The 19432-nt window shown below is 36.8% G+C and overlaps 1 protein-coding gene across 2 annotated transcripts; it reads left to right on the forward strand.

Moving 5' to 3' along the window:
• The first annotated feature begins 20 nt into the window (after positions 1-20).
• On the forward strand, positions 21-14184 carry ccdc93 (coiled-coil domain containing 93). 2 transcript variants are annotated; one of them, XM_051904941.1, is made up of 23 exons: positions 21-184; positions 730-843; positions 947-1041; positions 1175-1286; positions 1798-1896; positions 1993-2049; positions 2227-2327; positions 3478-3514; positions 4089-4190; positions 4323-4373; positions 4863-4949; positions 6391-6504; positions 6591-6653; positions 7120-7193; positions 8640-8721; positions 8818-8892; positions 9375-9446; positions 9532-9640; positions 10338-10420; positions 10554-10591; positions 10725-10809; positions 12028-12141; positions 12277-14184. In XM_051904941.1, exons 1-23 carry the CDS (start codon positions 101-103, stop codon positions 12331-12333), a joined length of 1905 nt encoding a protein of 634 aa, XP_051760901.1. In that variant the 5' UTR covers positions 21-100; the 3' UTR covers positions 12334-14184. The 2 variants fall into 2 exon arrangements, with proteins under 2 accessions (XP_051760901.1, XP_051760902.1); XM_051904942.1 differs by having other exon boundaries at positions 4092-4190.
• The last annotated feature ends 5248 nt before the right edge of the window (positions 14185-19432 follow it).

Below are 19432 nucleotides of genomic sequence, written 5' to 3' on the forward strand. Positions count from 1 at the left end.
GGTTCACTATATTTTTTATGGTAGTGCGCATTTAAAAGCGTTTTGACTGTGACAACTTTTGCGTCACGTTATTCATCTCACGTGACACATCGTGATCATCATGGCGGCCACCTCTGTGTTCCAGAGAGTGAGAACGGGCTCGAAAATCGGAGCGCAGTATGATCAGGAGGGCAATCTCATCAAGGTACCACTGAAAACAAAACACTTAAACCCTCATGTGCGCCCATTTGCATTTGCAGACAGTTTTTTCGTTTTTAAGGTTATGCATTCAGTCAGAGAAACCAGCCACTTAATATATCTGTTAAATATAAATACTGTATAAAGTGTTGTGTTCTAATTGTAAAGAGACACATATGTTATAGTAGTCCTCCTCACTTATGTAAAAGTGAGGACACAAGCGTTTGATGAATTTAAAATGTAAATGTTATTACCCCTCCCTCATTGAGTTTGTTTATTGTCAAGAGAGTAACAATTTACAGTAATATAATTCAATTCATGTGCATTAAGAAAATAAATAACAGGTATAATATAATGAATGAGGTGTCTGCAAATGTATACATGCTCAATCTATGTTTGGATATACTAAAGTTCATTAAAATCAATGAATACTGCCTTTATTTTCTGGCAAGTAACAGAAAAATATTAACATAAAATACTGACCTTTTATTTAAAAAGTGTGCTGACACTCTTTAAATAAACATACTGACAGCTGTATGTACTGATTGACAGGTGGAGACACGTGAGGATGAGGAGCAGAGTGTCAAGCTTGCTGAGATATTGGAGCTGTTGCTTGCGGCTGGTTATTTCAGAGCACGCATTAAGGGACTGTCACCCTTTGACAAGGTACATCAGATTTTACACACATGTATGGTGCCCTCCCAACCACATAACTGTGTGTTTTACACACCATTAGTTTAATTATGAACAGTCCCTACTTTTACTTTAGGTGGTAGGAGGAATGACCTGGTGTATAACTACATGCAACTTTGATATAGACGTTGATCTGCTCTTCCAAGAAAATTCTACCATCGGTCAGAAAATGTGAGTGGTAGATTAAATAACATTATTTCTCATAATGCAGTGACATAAGAAGAATGAAGACTGACAAAAACATTTCTTCTCAGACTGAACTAAATTCTGTTAAATGTGATTGTCTGTATCTTTTTTGTTTAAGTGCTCTGACAGAGAAGATTGTGTCAGTTCTGCCCAGAATGAAATGTCCTCACCGATTAGAGCCTCATCAGATCCAAGGGTTGGATTTCATCCACATCTTCCCTGTTGTACAGGTACACTTGCATATCTGTGGCACCTAAAAGTATCTTATGCTCACCTAGGCTGCATTTAATTGGTCAAAAATACGGTAAAAACAGTAATATTGTGAAATATTATGACAATTCAAAATAACTGTTTTCTATTTTAATATATTTTGAAATGAATTCCTGTAATAGCAAAGCTGAATTTTCAGCATCCATCACTCAAGTTTTCAGTCACATTATCCATCAGAAATCGTTCTAATTTGCTGATTTCCTGCTCAAGAAACATTTCTTATTATTAGCAATGTTAAAAACAGTTGTGCTGCTTAATATTTTTGTGAAAACCATGATACTTTTTTTCAGGATTCTTTGATGAATGGAAAGTTAAAACCTATGCCTCTATGCCTCTCGCTGAATAAAAATTTTAATATCTTTCAAAAAAGAAAAACCTTTCTGACCCCAAACTTAAAGGAGTGTATTTTGTTTAAATGACTTGAGATACAGTGCAAGAATTCTTACGATACATCTTTTGTGGGGTCTATAGTGGCTGGTAAAAAAGGCGATTGAAACCCGGGAAGAGATGGGAGATTATGTCAGGTCATATTCCATCTCTCAGTTCCAGAAAACACATGCGTTTCCTGAGGTGAGACAACAGGTCAACACTGAAATATAATTATAATGTATTAACACTTTTTACAATCTGTAATCTTTGAAGTCTCTGTAAATGTGTTTCTTTTAGGATGAGGAGTTTGCATTAAGGAAGGAGAGAGCCATCAGCACTGTGGTGAATGTGTGTGTAAGTATCTAATAACCTTTTATACGTCATCAACACATCATGAGATTTAAAGCATCTCTGCTGAATTTAATATTGCCTAGCTACAGAGCTGATGTGCCATCAGTTCATTTGTATATATTTGATAATAGAAGATTGTGAGGTGTGAAATATTGTTGTATATTGTGTGTTTGGGTGTAGGAGGTGTATGCTCCTCAGAGGCGTTATAAACGGCAGGTAGATGCTGGTGAGCTGTTGGATGAAGAGTCTCGGGTTCATTCCACCCTGCTGGAGTTCGGCAGGTACACTCTTATCCTTCCATCCCAGGACCTGAGAACTTTGTACTCATGTCCAACTGAAAATGAACTGAGAATTGTTAATGTATCGTGTAATTCCGGCATGTGAGACCTGTAGTTACTTGTGGGGATGTTTAAACATTACCGTTCAAATGTTTGGGGTCAGTAAGATTTTTTTATGTTTTTGAGTCTCTTATGTTTACCAAGGCTGCATTTATTTGATTAAAAATACAGTGCAAACAGTGATATTGTGATAATTTAAAATATTTAAATATATGTTAAAAATTTAATTTATTACTCTGATAGCAAAGCTGAATTTTTAGCAGCCATTACTCCAGTCTTCAGTGTCACATGATCCTTCCGGAATCACTCTAATATGCTGATTTGATGATTCTTATTATCAACGTTGAAAACAGTTGTGCTATTTTTTATTTTTGTGGGAACTGTGACGTATACATATGTTTTAAAAGTAGCACTTTGATAAATAAAAGTATTTTTTTTTTTTTTTTTTTAAAGTGTACAGTATATTTAGTACAAAATAGGGGGGACGGGTGTGTGTGTGTGTGTGCGTGTGTGTGTGGAGGGGGTGGGGTTAATCCAGTATTTATCCAGTTTTTGTTCAGATTCTTTGTTTCTCATTCATCCTCTCATTTGTTTCCTTCATTTGTACTGGTCTGTTTCCTGGCTCTCTTTGTATTAGCATCATTGGGTCAGAAAAAAGCTCCATTAATGGCATCTATTATTATAATTCAGAGGTTTCTGTACTCCTCTAATCTTCTCATTATTCATTTCCTCCTCTTATTCTTTCCATTTGTCTCTTTTATTTCGCTCATCAGTCCGTACCTTCCCATATCACAGTATATACAGTGAGTATGTATGATTGAGGTTCAGTTTCTGAGAATGGGAGTGACACAGATTGACTTTCAGTGAGATGTAATGGCTTTGCATCAACTGCACTAAAGTCTTTACTTCTGCATCTGCCCAAGCCCTGTTCTTCACAAGTTGCATCTAAATGTTTCGTTCATGTAATTTCCTGTCATGTGGTGTGTCATGCCTGTAGTCTGGTGTGTTTTGAAACCGACTCTTGCCGTGAGCTGCATGCTGTCTGTAATGTGAACATGAAGCATTACAAATTATTTATTTTCTGTTTTTCCAGGCGCTATGGATTCAGCAAACAGTCTAAAGCAGGCACAGTGAGTATCAGATGTTCTTTCTGCCACATCACCTAAAAAGTCCAGTCAGAAGATTACAATTAAGCAGCTGATTCATTTGTCCATGGTTAAAATGGATAAATTATTAAATTCCATTGAAGTATTTGTCATTTCTATGGTGGATATTTTTTTTCTAATTAAGATTTGCAGTGTCCTAGAATTGGCTAGAAGTTTTTCTTATATTTTCTTGATATGTATTAGTTATATACTGATTAAGAGGTGTGGGATAACTTCTGGTAAATAAACAAAATCATAATGCAAGACATTTGACTATTGGCTTGATGTCTGGTGTATATTGTAGTTCAATCATCCAAACCCAGTGGAATGTCATTTAAACTAATATAAAATGTTTTCAGTTTTCAGCTTTAAGTTCTACATGGAACAAAATTGTCAGAAAATGTCTGTTGACTTTGAAGATTTTTGTATGCACCGACCCTCGAACCACCCCTGTGGTGTCCATCTGGGTATAATAGATCACAGATGGAGAGGAGGGCTTGGTACTGACCTTTGTTCATTTTGATTCGTTGTTAGTTTGATTATGTGGTGATGTTTCTAGCAGGCAGTGGAGCAGAAGCAGGTGTTGGCTCAGGGCACGCAGGGTGTGCCACCTGGAATGGCCCAGGTGTCTGAAGAAGAGGACCTGCAGGCAGCAGAGGAGGTCAGTTAGGATCTTATGAACCTACACTTGTCCTTTAATCAACTCTCACTTGTTCCTAATCACCTACTATTTATCTGACCAATGCTAATTTTTCATTAACCAATCAGAAGCTCTGTTTGTCTGTTTTTACAGCTCAGAATCAAGGCCCTGATGACTGGAATGGCTGCCATGGCAACTGAAGAGGTACACTAGTTTAAAGTGATAGTTCACTCAAAGGTTAACTAAAAATGGATGACTTGCTTTATCTGTTGAACATAAAAAATATTTTGAGAAAATCTCAGTTGAGAAGTCTCAGGTTTTTTTGTCCCTGAAGTCACAACGTTATCCAAAAATCTTTTTTTTTTTTTTTTTTCTCAAATTGCTGAAGAAAGTCATAGAACAACGTGAGGATGAGTAAATGATAACATAAAATTCATTTTTGGGCAAGCAACCCCTTTTAAAGGTAGAGTAAGGTGAAAAAAAAAAAAAAAAAGGTAGAGAAAGGTAAAAAATGAAAATTAAATAAGTATATGGGGTCAGAATGACTTTTTATGTTTGGGTGAACTTTTGCTTTAAAAGTTGATTATTTACTTATGATGTTTGTCCTCAGCAGATGCCCTTTTACCAAGAAAATATATATAAATGGCCAACAGTCTCATTATTTTACACACTATTTCTGTGTATGTTTTGTAGGGGAAGTTGTCAGCCAGCACAGTTGGGCAGATTGTTGGGCTGCAGTCTGAGGAGATCAAGCAAATTGCCACGGAGTATGCCGAAAAGGTGAGCATAGTGAAAACTCCACTGAACGCCTAAGAAATAGTCCCTTTCTTTCTACACTTATAACAATGGCTTACTGATGGAATACAATACATGACTTTTGCACAGATTTTTGCTCTGTATTGCAGTCTGGAGGAGTTGATGCTAGTGTGCAAAAGTCATAGCCAGGGTGTGTTTCAATCAGCACCCTAGGTCGTGAATCAGTATAGTGTGTACACAAATTCAGCACTGGTAAGGACAGTAAGGCTCACTACACATTGAGATACTGATGACTATTTCTGGTGACATGACAAAGTCCTCGTTGTATAATGTCACTACTGGTATTTATGAACAGCAGAACTGACTTTTTTTTTTTTTTTTAAGTTATTTAAAGTACATACTACATTCTGAAAAATACTTACATATAACTGCAACATTTCTGCCGTAAAATAATTATGAATGTTAATTATAAAACATCTATATGTATCGAGTTGGCTTGCACGATTTTTGTTTCACGTTTCAGAATTTCCATTGAGGGAATATATTGAGCATTGATGTGCACTGTGAAAACCAGGGAGCAGATAAGACTTTTTAGGGAGCAAATGTTTCATTGCACTGGAAGGATTTTGTGATTGAGACAGCCCTTAAAATGGCTGATTCCCTGATCGGTGCCCTGAACTAGGGAGCTGATTAAGACGCATGCACAGTCTGCAAATTTTGGGGAGTTAGAATTAACAGTATGATGGGCACAGACTTTTTTTAGCCTCAGACTTTGATTCCATCCAGTCGGAGGATATCAAACATGTTTGATATTTTGAGCCGATCTTATAACGCATATTGTTTTTATTTGTAATGCGTCTCCAAGCAATGAGGCACATATTCCTGCATGAGTTTGTTGTTTTCTGAACGACTTAAAAAATCTGGTAAATCGCATACTATCTGAGTACGTACTACATTTGAATTTGAACATAGTTCAAACACATTAAAAGGTAAGTTCTATTATATAGTATGAATATGGGTAGTATGAATTAAATTCGGACATACTACATTGGCCATGTTGTTACTGTCATGTGACCTACCAGCGTCAGTTGTGACGCTTCACTGCCATTCATAATTCCCCTCGTGTGGCCTCACGGGATAGTAAAGTGTCCAGCAAATGCGCACTTCAGAACCTCAGCAGAAGTAGTAGGTCATCTGGGTACTTTTTGCCTACTGTTTTTCAAATACTATGTATTCAGACATACTACTCTGATGGCGTACTGTTTTTCACATACTATATAGTAGGGAAGTATTCGATTGTGAACGCAGTGGTAGTGTGTGATCCTCAGTCATTTAGTATATGATGCCCAGTTTCACTGTAACCATTTGCAAAGGCGTCAAGTGTGTAATGCCTTGTGTTGTAAAACCTTTTTAAAAGCCTTTTAATGTACGCCAGGCTTTACTGTACATACGTGTGATTGAACAGGCGGAGCGCTCTGTGGAGGATCGGCCAGAGAGATTTGGGCCTGCGCAACAGCACCGACGTCAGCTGGCATCACTCAACAAACAAATCACTCAAAAAACAAATGAGCTGGCAGAGGTAATGCGCATACCTCACATTGCTAATATCACAGTCATTATTTCTTCTGTTTGTTTCTTTCTTCATTGTTTCTTGGTTTGTTGCAGCTGCAATCCAAACAGCAGGAGGCCAGAATGGCATGTGAGGAGGCTAAAGTCAAACTAGCCGAGGTAAGACGGGTAGACACAGATATATATACTGACAGATTACATGATTAATTGGACCGTTAAAGTCACCATGAAATCAAAATTGACAATTCTTATTTTTATGGAATATTGCAGTATTTATTATTAATTATATTTCTGTGCACATTATTTATTTATTTATTTATTTATTTATTTGTTTTTTTAATTAATGTTCCCTCATAATTTTTAATCAAAATAACTTCCCCTCTCTCTTTAAACAACATCTCTTCTCTTCTCTGATGATGTGCTTACTGGTGCGAGGGCAGGACAATCACATGAGATCACACTTGATCTAATCAATTCTGATGGACAAAATCAAGTCCCAGCCTACGTTTTTTCTTGTTCGAGAAGCCGTTTCACTCTGATATACATCACAATAGGGGAGAAAAGAGTATCGCAACTTCCATTTCATGCCGACTTTAATGTATGTGTTTTTTTTGTTTTTTTTTAGGCCACAGCGCAAACTGAAAAGCTAGAGAGAGAGCTGAGCTCACTGGAGGATGTGGAGTCTCAGGATGATTCTGGGTAAGTAAACAGAGCACCTGTAATCAGGGTTTCTGCAGGTTTTATGAAGGTCAATTTAAGACCATTTTAAGACCAATAAAAGAAAATTTAAGGAATAAATTGAAGGAAAGATAACATGTCAATATGTTCTTTAAATGTAAATGTCTAGGAAGCACACAATGAGTTGCATTAGCAACACTTCAAAGTTTGAAACTACAATTTCCAACAGATCTCCATTACTTTTTAATTTGTTTTACAGAAAAAATAGCTTAAAGTTTGAATAACTCTGCTCCCAAACACTAGAATATGGAAATAACTTGTATTGTACCTTTTGATCACTGCAAAAAAAGTGATGATCTTTTTCAGTAGTTTTATCTTGTTTTCCAGTGCAAATATCTTAAATAAAGATATATTTACTTTAGAAGCATCTTGTAAAATTTTGTAATCTTGTGAAAGTGATTTTATGATTAAAACACAGGTTCAGAAAAATCAATTTAATTCAAATGAAAAAGTAATTTTCATAACCATTGACAGATATTTGTTCTTGTTTTAAGCATAAACTTCACTTAATTTTGTTAAATTTCTCAGAAAACAAGACTTAAAGCAGTGGTCTCAAACTGCCGGCCCGCAGGCCATTTACGGCATAACTTTAATGTTATGAAGTGATGAGAATTTTTTTTTTGTTTGTGTGAAAAACAAACAAACAAATATAATGACTTTATTCAACAATTTTTTCTCTTCCATGTCAGTCTCCTACGCTGTTCACGTAGTAAACACAGTGCAGCGCTTACGGGTTCTACGTCAGAACACCGACTCAGTATTGGCCAATGCTGTACACGTGACCACCACAATGCATGCGTGTGATGCTGACTCAAGAGCTGGCCAATAATGAGCCAGGGTTCTGATGTAGAACCTGGAAGCACTGCACTATGTTTACTACATGAACAGCATTAGGACACTGACATGGAAGAGAAGAAATTGTTGAATAAAATTGTTATTTTTGTACAAGCGGTTATCATCGTTATCGTATTTTTGTTATCGTTGTACAAGCAGAAAGTGACGGTTCGCCTGTGTGGTGTTTGTTAGATTGGAAGAAAAACGCTTTGGTGGACATGCAACCTTAAACTGAGTTGATGCTAAATCTGTGTGGGGAAATCTTTCGCCCTTATGCGAAATTCCTGATCGCACGGAAAAAAACAAGAGTAAATGTGGGATACATAGTTCAGTCTAATTAGAAATAGGCTTTTTGCTGTGTATTTTATGTTTATTAGAGCATTGTACCATCAGCTTAGCGCCACACTGCTGAAATCAATTGAGAAACTTGACAAAGTTTGGAAACTCAAATTTTTCACTTCACGCATTTCGTTTGCTAAAAATTGAAAGCCAAAAAGCATGATGATTCTCAAGTGTCCGTGTTTTTTTTTTTTTTTTTTTTTTTTAAATAAGTACTATGTTTTCATATTTTAGGTTGCTGGAGAAGCTTCGTGCTTTGGTGGCCATGAATGAAAACCTGAAACATCAAGAGCAAACTTTCCGCTCACACTGCCGCGTATGTTACTGTAACAGCCATGTTGCTTTGGTTTGTTCTGTTTTAGTGAGTAATGTTGAAGACATGAGTATCAATAATGGTTATGTGTGTGTATAGGAGGAAATGACCCGTCTGCAGCAGAATATTGAAGAGTTAAAGCTGGAGTCTGGAGACGAAGGAGAGGATAAGAAGGTGCCAGTGACAAATATAATCATATATAGCACACACAAATATTGGATAAAAACCCAATATGTTTCATTAGATATAGCTTTTTTTTTTTTTTTTAAATCAATACCTCGCTTTGTCCACCATCTTGGATAAAATTTTTGTCGTACCTCTTTCAATGCTTTGGGGATTGCTGCCTTAGGCTGCATTCTTTTGTTCAAATACTTCTTCTTATTGAGTTTTTTGGCAGATTGAATGCCATTTGGCTTATTACCGCCACCAACAGGATTTTAAAACCACATATTACGGTGGAGAAAACAAAACAAAAAAAAACTAAAATCCTCAATCCTTAAATCAAAATTCTAGAATATAAAGAAGGTATCTTAGAAGGCAGCCTACCTTTTTGAAACAGTTCTCTTAGTGGTTGTGTGCCAAAGTTTTGAAACGGAGCCAGACTGTGGCAGTCTAGTTTTGTTTCTCTAACTCATTCTCTGCATGTGTTTTTGTAGGAGATGAATATGATGATTGATCAGCAGTACACTGCAGACAGAGAAAAACTACAGAAGATTCGTCTGCTCATGGTAGGTCAAGTTGAACTGATGGTTTTACTCAGAAAATTGCATGAGATTCTTCACACTCAGTGTTTTTCTCTACTGTCCTCTGCAGGCAAAGAGGAATCGCGAGATCGCCATCCTGCAGCGAAAGATTGACGAGGTTCCCAACAGAGCCGAGCTGAACCAGTATCAGAAACGCTTCATTGAGCTCTACAGCCAAGGTATGTGTTTGTAATTTAAGGTCGGCATGATCTATTTTCTAAATGCATGTTTTTTTTTTTTCTCACTAATCTATTTCACTTGTATGTCATAATACAAAAAGAAAGATCCCTCGCTACTTCCATTACATTGTGACTTTAAAGGGTTAGTTATGTAATTATGCATAACTCACAAGAACAAACCTCTTCTGGAAGCTAAAACGTGCTGTGTAACAATTGTGTTTCATTTTCGTGTGTTACTCAGCACGTTTGAGCTTCCGGAAGAGGTTTGTTCGTGTGCGTCATTCAGGTTCGGTTGAGCTTCTGTTTATGTTCGCTGATCAGTGTTTACATGTGAGTAAAAGCCTAAATTAAATCTGTTCCTCATAAAAAGCGATTGACTCTCTTTAGAATATTTGGACTAAGCCACTCGATTCATAAGGATTAGTTTTCCGATCTCTTTATGAACATTTTGAAGCGTCAAAGTGGTAGTTGCAAAGGCAATCAATGGAGGGACAGACATCTCTCAGATTTCATCAAAAAGATCTTCATTTGTGTTCCGAAGATGAACTAAAGTCTGACAAGACTTCATTTTGGCGTGAACTAACCCTTTAAGATATACAATAGATAGATCTGATTGGATGGGCCACAATCAAACCCATCATAAAATGGTTTAAAGCTTTATTAAGCACTCTTTAATTGTACATTTGGTATTTTTCAGTTTCTGCAACACACAAAGAAACAAAACAGTTCTTCACACTTTACAACACCCTGGATGACAAGAAAGTTTACCTGGAGAAGGAGGTATCGGCTTAGTTTTGCTGTGCTATTGGGAATGAATTTTCTTGTATTTATGAATAGAATCAGACTCTATAATCAGAGTGTAGTGTTTAAAAGGATGTGCAGTGGAAATGAGACACTATCTTTACTTTCACAGGTTAATCTGCTGAACTCCATACATGATCATTTCCAGCAGTGAGTATCAAATAAAGCTCTAGGATCCATATAGGAATTTCCCAATATTACAGGAATAGCCTTTAAGATTAATTTAGACATCTTTCCTGAAGGCACAGGTACATGTGTGTAAAGCGTGTATGTTTGTTTTTAGGGCCATGGCGTCATCAGGAAGTAAAGAACAGTTTCTCAGACAAATGGAGCAAATTGTGGAAGGAATCAAACAGAGCCGCATAAAAGTACAAAACTAGATTGCTACATCATATAATAGAGGAAATATGCTACTATAGAGCTCCGGACGTCACGTGACCCATTCTGTTTATACCACCATACTGGCAGGCAGGGACAGCTGGGAGCAAATATGAAATAAATGGCGCCAGTTTAAAGGCAAGAGAGTTCACTGCACACTTTAATTCAAAAGACTTAGAACTATACATAGCAAAACTTAATAAATTAAACATAACAGATCCTTATAATGCCCCCGGGGTGCTTTTAACGTGTATCGATAAAGGAACAGATAGCTTTTCTGACCTGTAGTATCCTGATATCTACAAGTACCTCATCTCTTTAAAAGCCTACAAAAGCCTGGAGGGGTACAAATAAACGCAATCTAATTTGTGATGAATATTCAACTTTGGAGTCTGCCGGCTAAAACCTGCTTTGTCGTCATTGGAAGGGTAAGTCAACTGTGTTGTTGGCTAACTTAATCAACCCTAGCTGTCTTTGTAGGTAGCCAACATATCTATATCACTGTGAGTACAATAGACATCATAAATCCCAATTTTTTTTTCCCAGACATGAAAATAGTGTCATTAGTTGCCCCTTGAAATAATCAATATTTATATTTTTGAAATTTTTATGGAAAAGTGTCTGAAAATTTGTGTTTTATGTTCGGTCACGATAATGTGTATATTAAAAAATTCTTATATAGCCTATATCAGCCCAGTTATTTAGCACATTTTAAACTCTTTCATGTCATTTTAGGGTTACTATTAAACATAAAACCCTTATACAACACTTATAGAATACTGAGATAAAAGACAAAAAAAATTAATAAAAATACAACCATCTGTATTTTCCCACCGGTCACTATTGTTGCCATCAACATCTTTACTCATTCTATGACCACACTCAACAAAACTGAATAATTGTGAATTCATATATTAATACTAGACACCTTAAAGATAATGCGTACCAAAATGATGGCTCCCATCTCTCCGTTTTGTTGTGATGGTTTGACCACTATCGATACCAATGCTATAGCCGCTCTAGCGCTCTCCTGATGGCCTGCCAAAATGGTGGAGTTTAGATTGCGTGACGTCAGCCTCCGGAGCTCTGTTGCTCATTTATTTCCATTTTGCATATAAATTGGTTTCATTCCACTCTATTTGTGGTTTTAACAGGAAAAGGAATTGCATTAGTGTGGTTTTCTAACATGTGTATTTATGCACTTAAAGATGGAAAAGAAAAGACAGGAGAATAAGATGCGCAGAGATCAGCTTAATGATGAATACCTGGAGCTGTTGGATAAACAGAGACTCTACTTTAAAACTGTCAAAGACTTTAAAGAGGTAAATACTCACAAAAAATTTATTAAATTTCCTCCCTCTTCCTTTATGTAGGGTGTATAGACATTAATCTATTGATAGTTGATATTCTGGATTGAGAAAATGGATTCATAACATGCATGGTCTTGTCCATTTCAGGAGTGCCGCAAGAATGAGATGCTGTTGTCTAAACTGAGGGCAAAGGGAGCATCATAACAGCCGGACATGCGCACACACACACATTCATTACATAACTTCCTGTCTACATACTGTCTATAATAATAAAAGGGAAAAACCACCCAAAAATAAATCTTTAAACTTATGCTGGTTAAGCTCCATCCACACAAAATAGAATCAGCATCTTTTAAGCCGCTACATCAACATCTCTCATCATGAGGCAGTTGTGGCCTAATGGTTAGAGAGTCGGATTTGTAACCCAAAGGTCGCGGATTCGAGTCTCAATACTGGCAGGAAATGTAGGTGGGGGGAGTGAATGAGCAGCACTCTCTTCCACTCTCATGATTAAAAAATACTGAATATATTGTTTGTATACTAGTGTAGGCAGAAACAATACATACAATAGATTCTACACTACCTATCAAGTCAATCCCTGAATATTGATTGAATTTCCAATCATTTTATAAAACCAGATCATATATAATATATATATATATATATATATATATATAGTGCTAAATATATTATTTATATATATATGCTGCAAGTGCTGTCAATAGATTTAAAAAGTTAACTAATCACATTTTTTTCTGTAATTTCTGTAAAAACATAGGAGTTTTTAATATTTTTATTTTGTAATTTCAGTAACTCTCCAAATACTGATATACTAATACTGGTACTGATGTCTCTATGAAATTGATTTTTTTTTTTTTTTTTTTTTTTTTTTTTTTAAACATTAATTATAGACATTCAACATTATAGTATAACAATTTCAACATTTATTAGGCTTTAAAAAATAATTTAAGTGAACTTAAAACAATCTTCATATAAACACATAAATGTCATATTTACCTGTGACCTTTCTACCTGTCTTCACTGAATAAATTATAAATTATAAAATATAGGCTAATCCTTATTAAAGCTACAATTTTCTCTGTTACATTTGTTCTTTGATTACCATTGATGACTGGTTTATTAGGCTGCTGTGACTTTAAGACCTGCCGCTGCCAGACTTCCGGTGGCGCGCGATACAGAATAGCAGCATAAAAGCCACAGCTCTGATATCAACAAAGTATATTCCCAAAATCCAAGTACGTTAGTTTTCAAAAATGGAAAAATATAGTTAAATGAACGGGAACAAAAACAAGAAAATTAGGTCGGGGGTAAGAGAGGTGAAAGAGTAAGAAGTCGAAAAGGGGCCGAAGGACAACACTGGCGAAGTCGAGGAGGACAGGGGCTGACCATGAATCAATATGTGACGCGATTTGCTCCGTATTTTTGTGCACAGAACTGTTGATTTCTCCCTCACTTACCGCATCTAGGTTTCAGACAGCTTTGCCGCTTCGCGCAAAACCAAATGTATTTACGGCCTCTCACAAGTTGGAAAGAAAAAACAAATCCAATCAGTTTAGCGATCTGGGTTCAGCAGGCGGGACTTAACCGTTTGTGTACCAGGAATTGCGCATTTTTCACAGAGCGCTCTTGTAAGAGATTTTTAATCTAAATGAGATGTTTCCTGGTTAAATAATAATAAGTAATACATAAAAACCACAAGACACAATCAGACAACAGTGGTTATATATAAATATATTTTAATGTCTGAAAACGCAAGGGTTTAATCCAGACAGAACTGGGTGATCTGTTGGATCTGAACCCTGTAAAGGAACTTCGTATTGAAAGGACTCATCGAGCACTCCCGTTCAATTGTGGTCAGGGGGTGGTATCGTGACTGCAATACTTTGTATTAGTGCAATTCATATAATGGCCACAAGAAGGGATTATGTTATTATATACGGGCTGTTTTCTTTATTAGGTTACTCTTACCAGTGAGGGCTAAGCTGTAAACTTCTGTTGTCACACTTTTGAGATTAAAAGTTCCGTTTTTGTGGATACACGTCTTTTGTGTTCAATCAGCATGACACCACACGGTGTTTCAACCTTAATGTTATTTTTTTTATGTTATTTTTAGCGAGTGAGGGGCCCCACCTAGTGGCCAACTCCCCTTACTGTCGCCAGAGGAAAAAATGTTTCCTCTTGATTAGAAGCCCAGATTTGATGTTTATTTTGGACTGTATTATAGTTACAGATGTTCATTTGTTCCTACATATCCATGTTATTACTTGAGGTCTGGGTTTTGGATACAGGTACTGGTAATCTATTGAGCTTTTCAGTTTTATAATGTATTGTCTTTTAATGTAAATGGGCTAAACAATCCCACTAAAAGGAGCAAGCTGATAACTAAATTAAAAAAGGAGAAAATTAACCTGCCATTTTGACAAGAGACACATTTATCCAACGTTGAACATGAAAAGCTTAAAAACATTTTTTTTTTTGTAACACTTTTTACTCCTCGTGCAAAGCTGGCAAGAATAGGGGAGTAGCCATTTTAATTTCAAATTCAATTTTTGAATTATCCTCTGAAATAAAGGACAAAGAAGGTAGATATATTCTTGTTGAAGGCAAACTCACTGAATTGTGAAACATTTCAAATTAAAATGGTAGAAGAATTTAAGGGGTTTTTTTTGGAGCACAATGACAATGGAGACGTGAGCCCAATTATACTGTGGGATGCAGCAAAAGCTTTTATTAGGGGAAAAGTCATAGCTCACACAGCTTTACAAAATAAGTTAAAAAAAAAAACTGCATAATCTAGAAATTAGACTTGGGGAGTTGGAATTGCTTCATGGCATCACAACAGACCCTTCAATCCTTTTACAAATGAGACCAATAAATTAGGAAATTGATGAAGTACATAGAAAAGAAAATAAGATACACTATATTGCCAAAAGTTTTGGGACGCCTGCCTTTACATGCACATGAACTTTATTGACATCTCATTCTTAATCCGTAGGGTTTATTATGGAGTTGGCCCACCCTTTGCAGCTATAACAGCTTCAACTCTTCTGGGAAGGCTTTCCACAAGGTTTAGGAGTGTGTTTATGGGAATTTTTGACCATTCTTCTAGAAGTGCATTTGTGAGGTCAGGCAGTGATGTTGGCGAGAAGGCCTGGCTCGCAGTCTCCGCTCTAATTCATCCCAAAGGTGTTCTATCGGGTTGAGGTCAGGATTCTGCGCAGGCCAGTAAAGTTCCACCACACCAAACTCACTCATCAATGTCTTTATGGACCATGCTTTGTGCACTGTTGTGCAGTCATGTTGGAACAGGAAGGGGCCATCCCCAAACTGTTCCCACAAAGTTGGGAGCATGAAATTGTCCAAAATGTCTTGGTATGCTGAAGCATTAAGAGTTTCTTTCACTGGAACTAAGGGGTCAAGCCCAACTCCTGAAAAACAACCCCACACCGTAATCCCCCCTCCAGCAAACTTTACACCTGGCACGATGCAGTCAGGCAAGTACCGTTTTCCTGGCAACCGTCAAACCCAGACTCGTCCATCGGATTGCCAGACAGAGAAGCATGATTTGTCACTCCAGAGAACACGTCTCCACTGCTCTAGAGTCCAGTGGTGGCGTGCTTTACAGCACTGCATCCGACGCTTTGCATTGCACTTGGTGATGTAAGGCTTGGATGCAGCTGCTCAGCCATGGAAACCCATTCCATGAAGCTCTCTACGCACTGTTCTTGAGCTAATCTGAAGACCACACAATGTTTGGAGGTCTGTAGCTATTGACTCTGCAGAAAGTTGGCAACATCTGCGCACTGTGCTCCTCAGCATGCGTTGATCCTGCTCTGTGATTTTACGTGGCCTACCACTTCGTGGCTGAGTTGCTGTTGTTCCCAATTGCTTCCACTTTATGATACCTCTAACAGTTGACTGGAATATTTAGTAGTGAGGAAATTTCACGAATGGACTTACTGCACAGGTGGCAACCTATCACGGTACCACGCTTGAATTCACTGAGCTCCTGAGAGCGACCCATTCTTTCACAAATGTTTGTAGAAGCAGTCTGCATGCCTAGGTGCTTGATTTTACACACCTTTGGCCATTGAAGTGATTGAAACACCTGAATTCAATGATTTGGAGGGGCGTCCCAATACTTTTGGCAATAAAGTGTATATTAAGCAACAGTTCTATGAAGCAGTTCCAAAAGTGGTAAAAATGCTGGCCTGGAGACTACGTAGGCTGCAGGCAGAAAGGACAATACGTAAAATTAGAGATCCTGTTTCAAATACAATAATCGCTAAGTTGGAGGGAATCCAAAAATCATTTGAAACATATTACAGATCTTTATATACTCGAGAAAGCCAGTGGACAACAAATTGAATTGTTCTTAAAGGGTTAGTTCACCCAAAAATGAAAATGATGTCATTTATTACTCACCCTCATGTCGTTCTACACCCGTAAGACCTTCGTTCATCTTTGAAACACATTTTTGATGAAATCCGATGGCTCAGTGAGGCCTCTATTGCAAACAATGCCACCGAACTGATCCAGATCGAGATCCAGAAAGGTACTAAAAACATATTTGAAACAGTTCATGTGAGTTCAGTGGTTATTATAAAGTGACGAGAATACTTTTTGTGCGCTAAAAAAACAAAATAATGACTTTTCAACAATATCTAGTTATGGGCGATTTCAAAACACTGCTTCGAAGTGTTACGAATCTTTTGTTTCGAATCAGTTGTTGTTTGGAGCGTAAAGTCGTGATTTCAGCAGTTTGGAATCACTGATTCGAAACAGAAGATTTGTAAAGCTTTGATGCAGTATTTTGAAATGGGTCATTACTAGATATTGTAGAGTATTCTTGTTGCTTTATAATATTAAGGTAGAACCACTGTACTCACATGAACTGTTTTAAATATGTTCTGAGTACCTTTCTGGATCTTGAGAGGTTCGGTGACATTGTTTGCAATAGAGGCCTCACTGAGCCATCGGATTTCGAAGATGAATGAAGGTCTCAGGGTGAGAAATAAATTACATTATTTTCATTTTTGGGTGAACTAACCCTTTAAACTCATTAAATTTCTCCACTTTGAGCAAGGATCATAATGATGAACTTACATCTCAGATTTCAAGTGAGGAAATAGATAGGGCTCTTTCATCCCTCAACTTTGGTAAATCACCAGGTACAGATGGATTTCCTCCAGAATGGTACAAGTCATTGAGGGAATCGCTACTTTCACTGCTTACAACATCCTTCAATTACATTATGGCAGGAGGGTCCCTCCCCCCGTCTTGGGGGGAAGCTTATATCTCTGTAATACTAAAGGAGGGTAAGGATTAGTTAGACTGCAAATCATATAGGCCAATAAGTGCCCTGAATTCAGATTATAAACTGTTTGCATCAATTTTAGAGAAAAGGATGGAAAAGTTGATGCCACTCCTAATAAACACAGACCAAACTGGGTTTGTTAGGAATAGGCAATCCCATGACAACATTCGGAGATCACTGCACATTTCATAAATAAAAGAAAAAGCAGAGCAATCCTTCTCAGTTTAGAGGCCGAGAAGGCTTTTGATTCTGTTGGATGGGTAGATTTGGTTTCAGTAGAGGATTTTGACAGCTGTCTATTTGCTGTTGGATTCTGTTCCCCCACACCCCATGAGGTTCTAATATGTATCAAACTGGCTGAGGCTTGCACTTCCTGATATCCTTGTGGACAGTGTGCTGACATATGGTGCTGTTGTGCACCATAAATCCTGAGATCAAGTCCAGGCTCGTGGACTTTTCCGGATCCCATCTGCCTTCTCTCTCTAATTTTGCTTCCTGTCAACATATTTCATATCACAATAAATGGCAAATAGGCAAAAAATGAACATTTATACTGATGCTGGTTAAACTCCAAAAGGTTCAAATATTCACTGATGCTCAAGAAGGAAACACAATGCATTAAGATCCGCGAGGTAACTTTTGAACAGGATGATGTCTAAATTTTTCTTATTTTGTTTAAAGATCATATTTTTTTCATTTAGTACTGCCCTTCAGAAGATAATAATTGCCACCAAAGGGCACTCCACCCCAGACTATTGCCACACCATCTCAGACTTCATTACCCATAACACACTGCCTGGACTGATCAACCATGATTGTTTACACCTGTGTCTCATTTACCTCATTACCTCAGCCTATATCTAGCCTGTTCACTCTGTCATTCACTGTGAGGTTTTGTTAGTATTTACACTGCATGTCTGAGCATTCTCCCTGGTTTCATGTCTCTTGTTTTTTATTTTTTTTATTTCTTGCCTGTCTTTTGGATTATTATTTTGCCTGTGTTCCCTGATTTGTTTGGATTGCTTGCCTGGATATTGACCTGTTGTCTGTATTTTGGATAACATTTCTGGATTGTCCCTCTAATAAAAGCTGCATTTGGATCTCCAACCTTTTGAGTCTTAGATCAGTTTAATTTATATGTGTGTATATAACCCATTTTAAAGAAAGACAGCACAAGCAAAATTGTTACATTTTAAATGAAATTAAATCAAATTAAATACACACACACACAGACACAGAGACAGAGAATGTCTTCTGTTCTGTATAATCATACAGGCACGCTGGTGCTTCATACCAGAGGTGCTGATGCACTTTCTTTGAAAAAAAAAAAAAAAAATACACAAGTTATTAAAGGTTCTAAATCATTCAATGATTATTAAAAGAATCATACACAATATATCTATATAATCAAACTGGTAATTACTTGTACAGCCACTTGTAATTGCTAGCACTGTTATTGTGATTATATTCATGTGTAAACAGACAATAATTTGAGTACAGTGATCATGTTACTTGTAACAAACTATTTTTGTAGTAGAGATTAGAGGGAAAAAAAATTAAAATAATTGTGCAAAAATCCTTGTGGACTGGGTTTTCTGCTCTTTTTTTATCCGTCATTATGTCAGTAGGTGTCGGTCACATCAAAAAAACAGCTTTGGGTTCTTGTTTATTTTTTTAAAATTATTATTATTTATTGTTTTTATTTTATTTCAAGACGACATACTTTGCGGTCTTAATCATCTCCATTTTTAACGTAAAAATAAAACACTTTTCTCATCTTTTTCATTCTGATTAGCCGAAATGAAAAAAAAAAAAAAAAAAAAAGATTAAAAACAGTAAACGAAGGCTTATCTTAAATGTGAAGGATTTCTAATGTTAATTGAAAGCGGTTTTAAAAGTATGGTATTTAGATTAAATTTACCATAGTATTTTTCCCGTTCAACCACTGGATGGCGCCCGTTTAAT

This window comes from Ctenopharyngodon idella, chromosome 9 (genome assembly GCF_019924925.1).
Source record: "Ctenopharyngodon idella isolate HZGC_01 chromosome 9, HZGC01, whole genome shotgun sequence".
Lineage (NCBI taxonomy): Eukaryota > Metazoa > Chordata > Actinopteri > Cypriniformes > Xenocyprididae > Ctenopharyngodon > Ctenopharyngodon idella.

Bases quoted from the DNA above. Each gene is read 5' to 3' on its own strand.
- ccdc93 (XM_051904941.1), top strand. From the start codon at position 101: ATGGCGGCCACCTCTGTGTTCCAGAGAGTGAGAACGGGCTCGAAAATC. The intron at 6,505-6,590 runs GTAATGCGCATA...GGTTTGTTGCAG, and splicing joins AAACAAATGAGCTGGCAGAG to CTGCAATCCAAACAGCAGGA. The intron at 10,592-10,724 runs GTGAGTATCAAA...GTTTGTTTTTAG, and splicing joins ATACATGATCATTTCCAGCA to GGCCATGGCGTCATCAGGAA.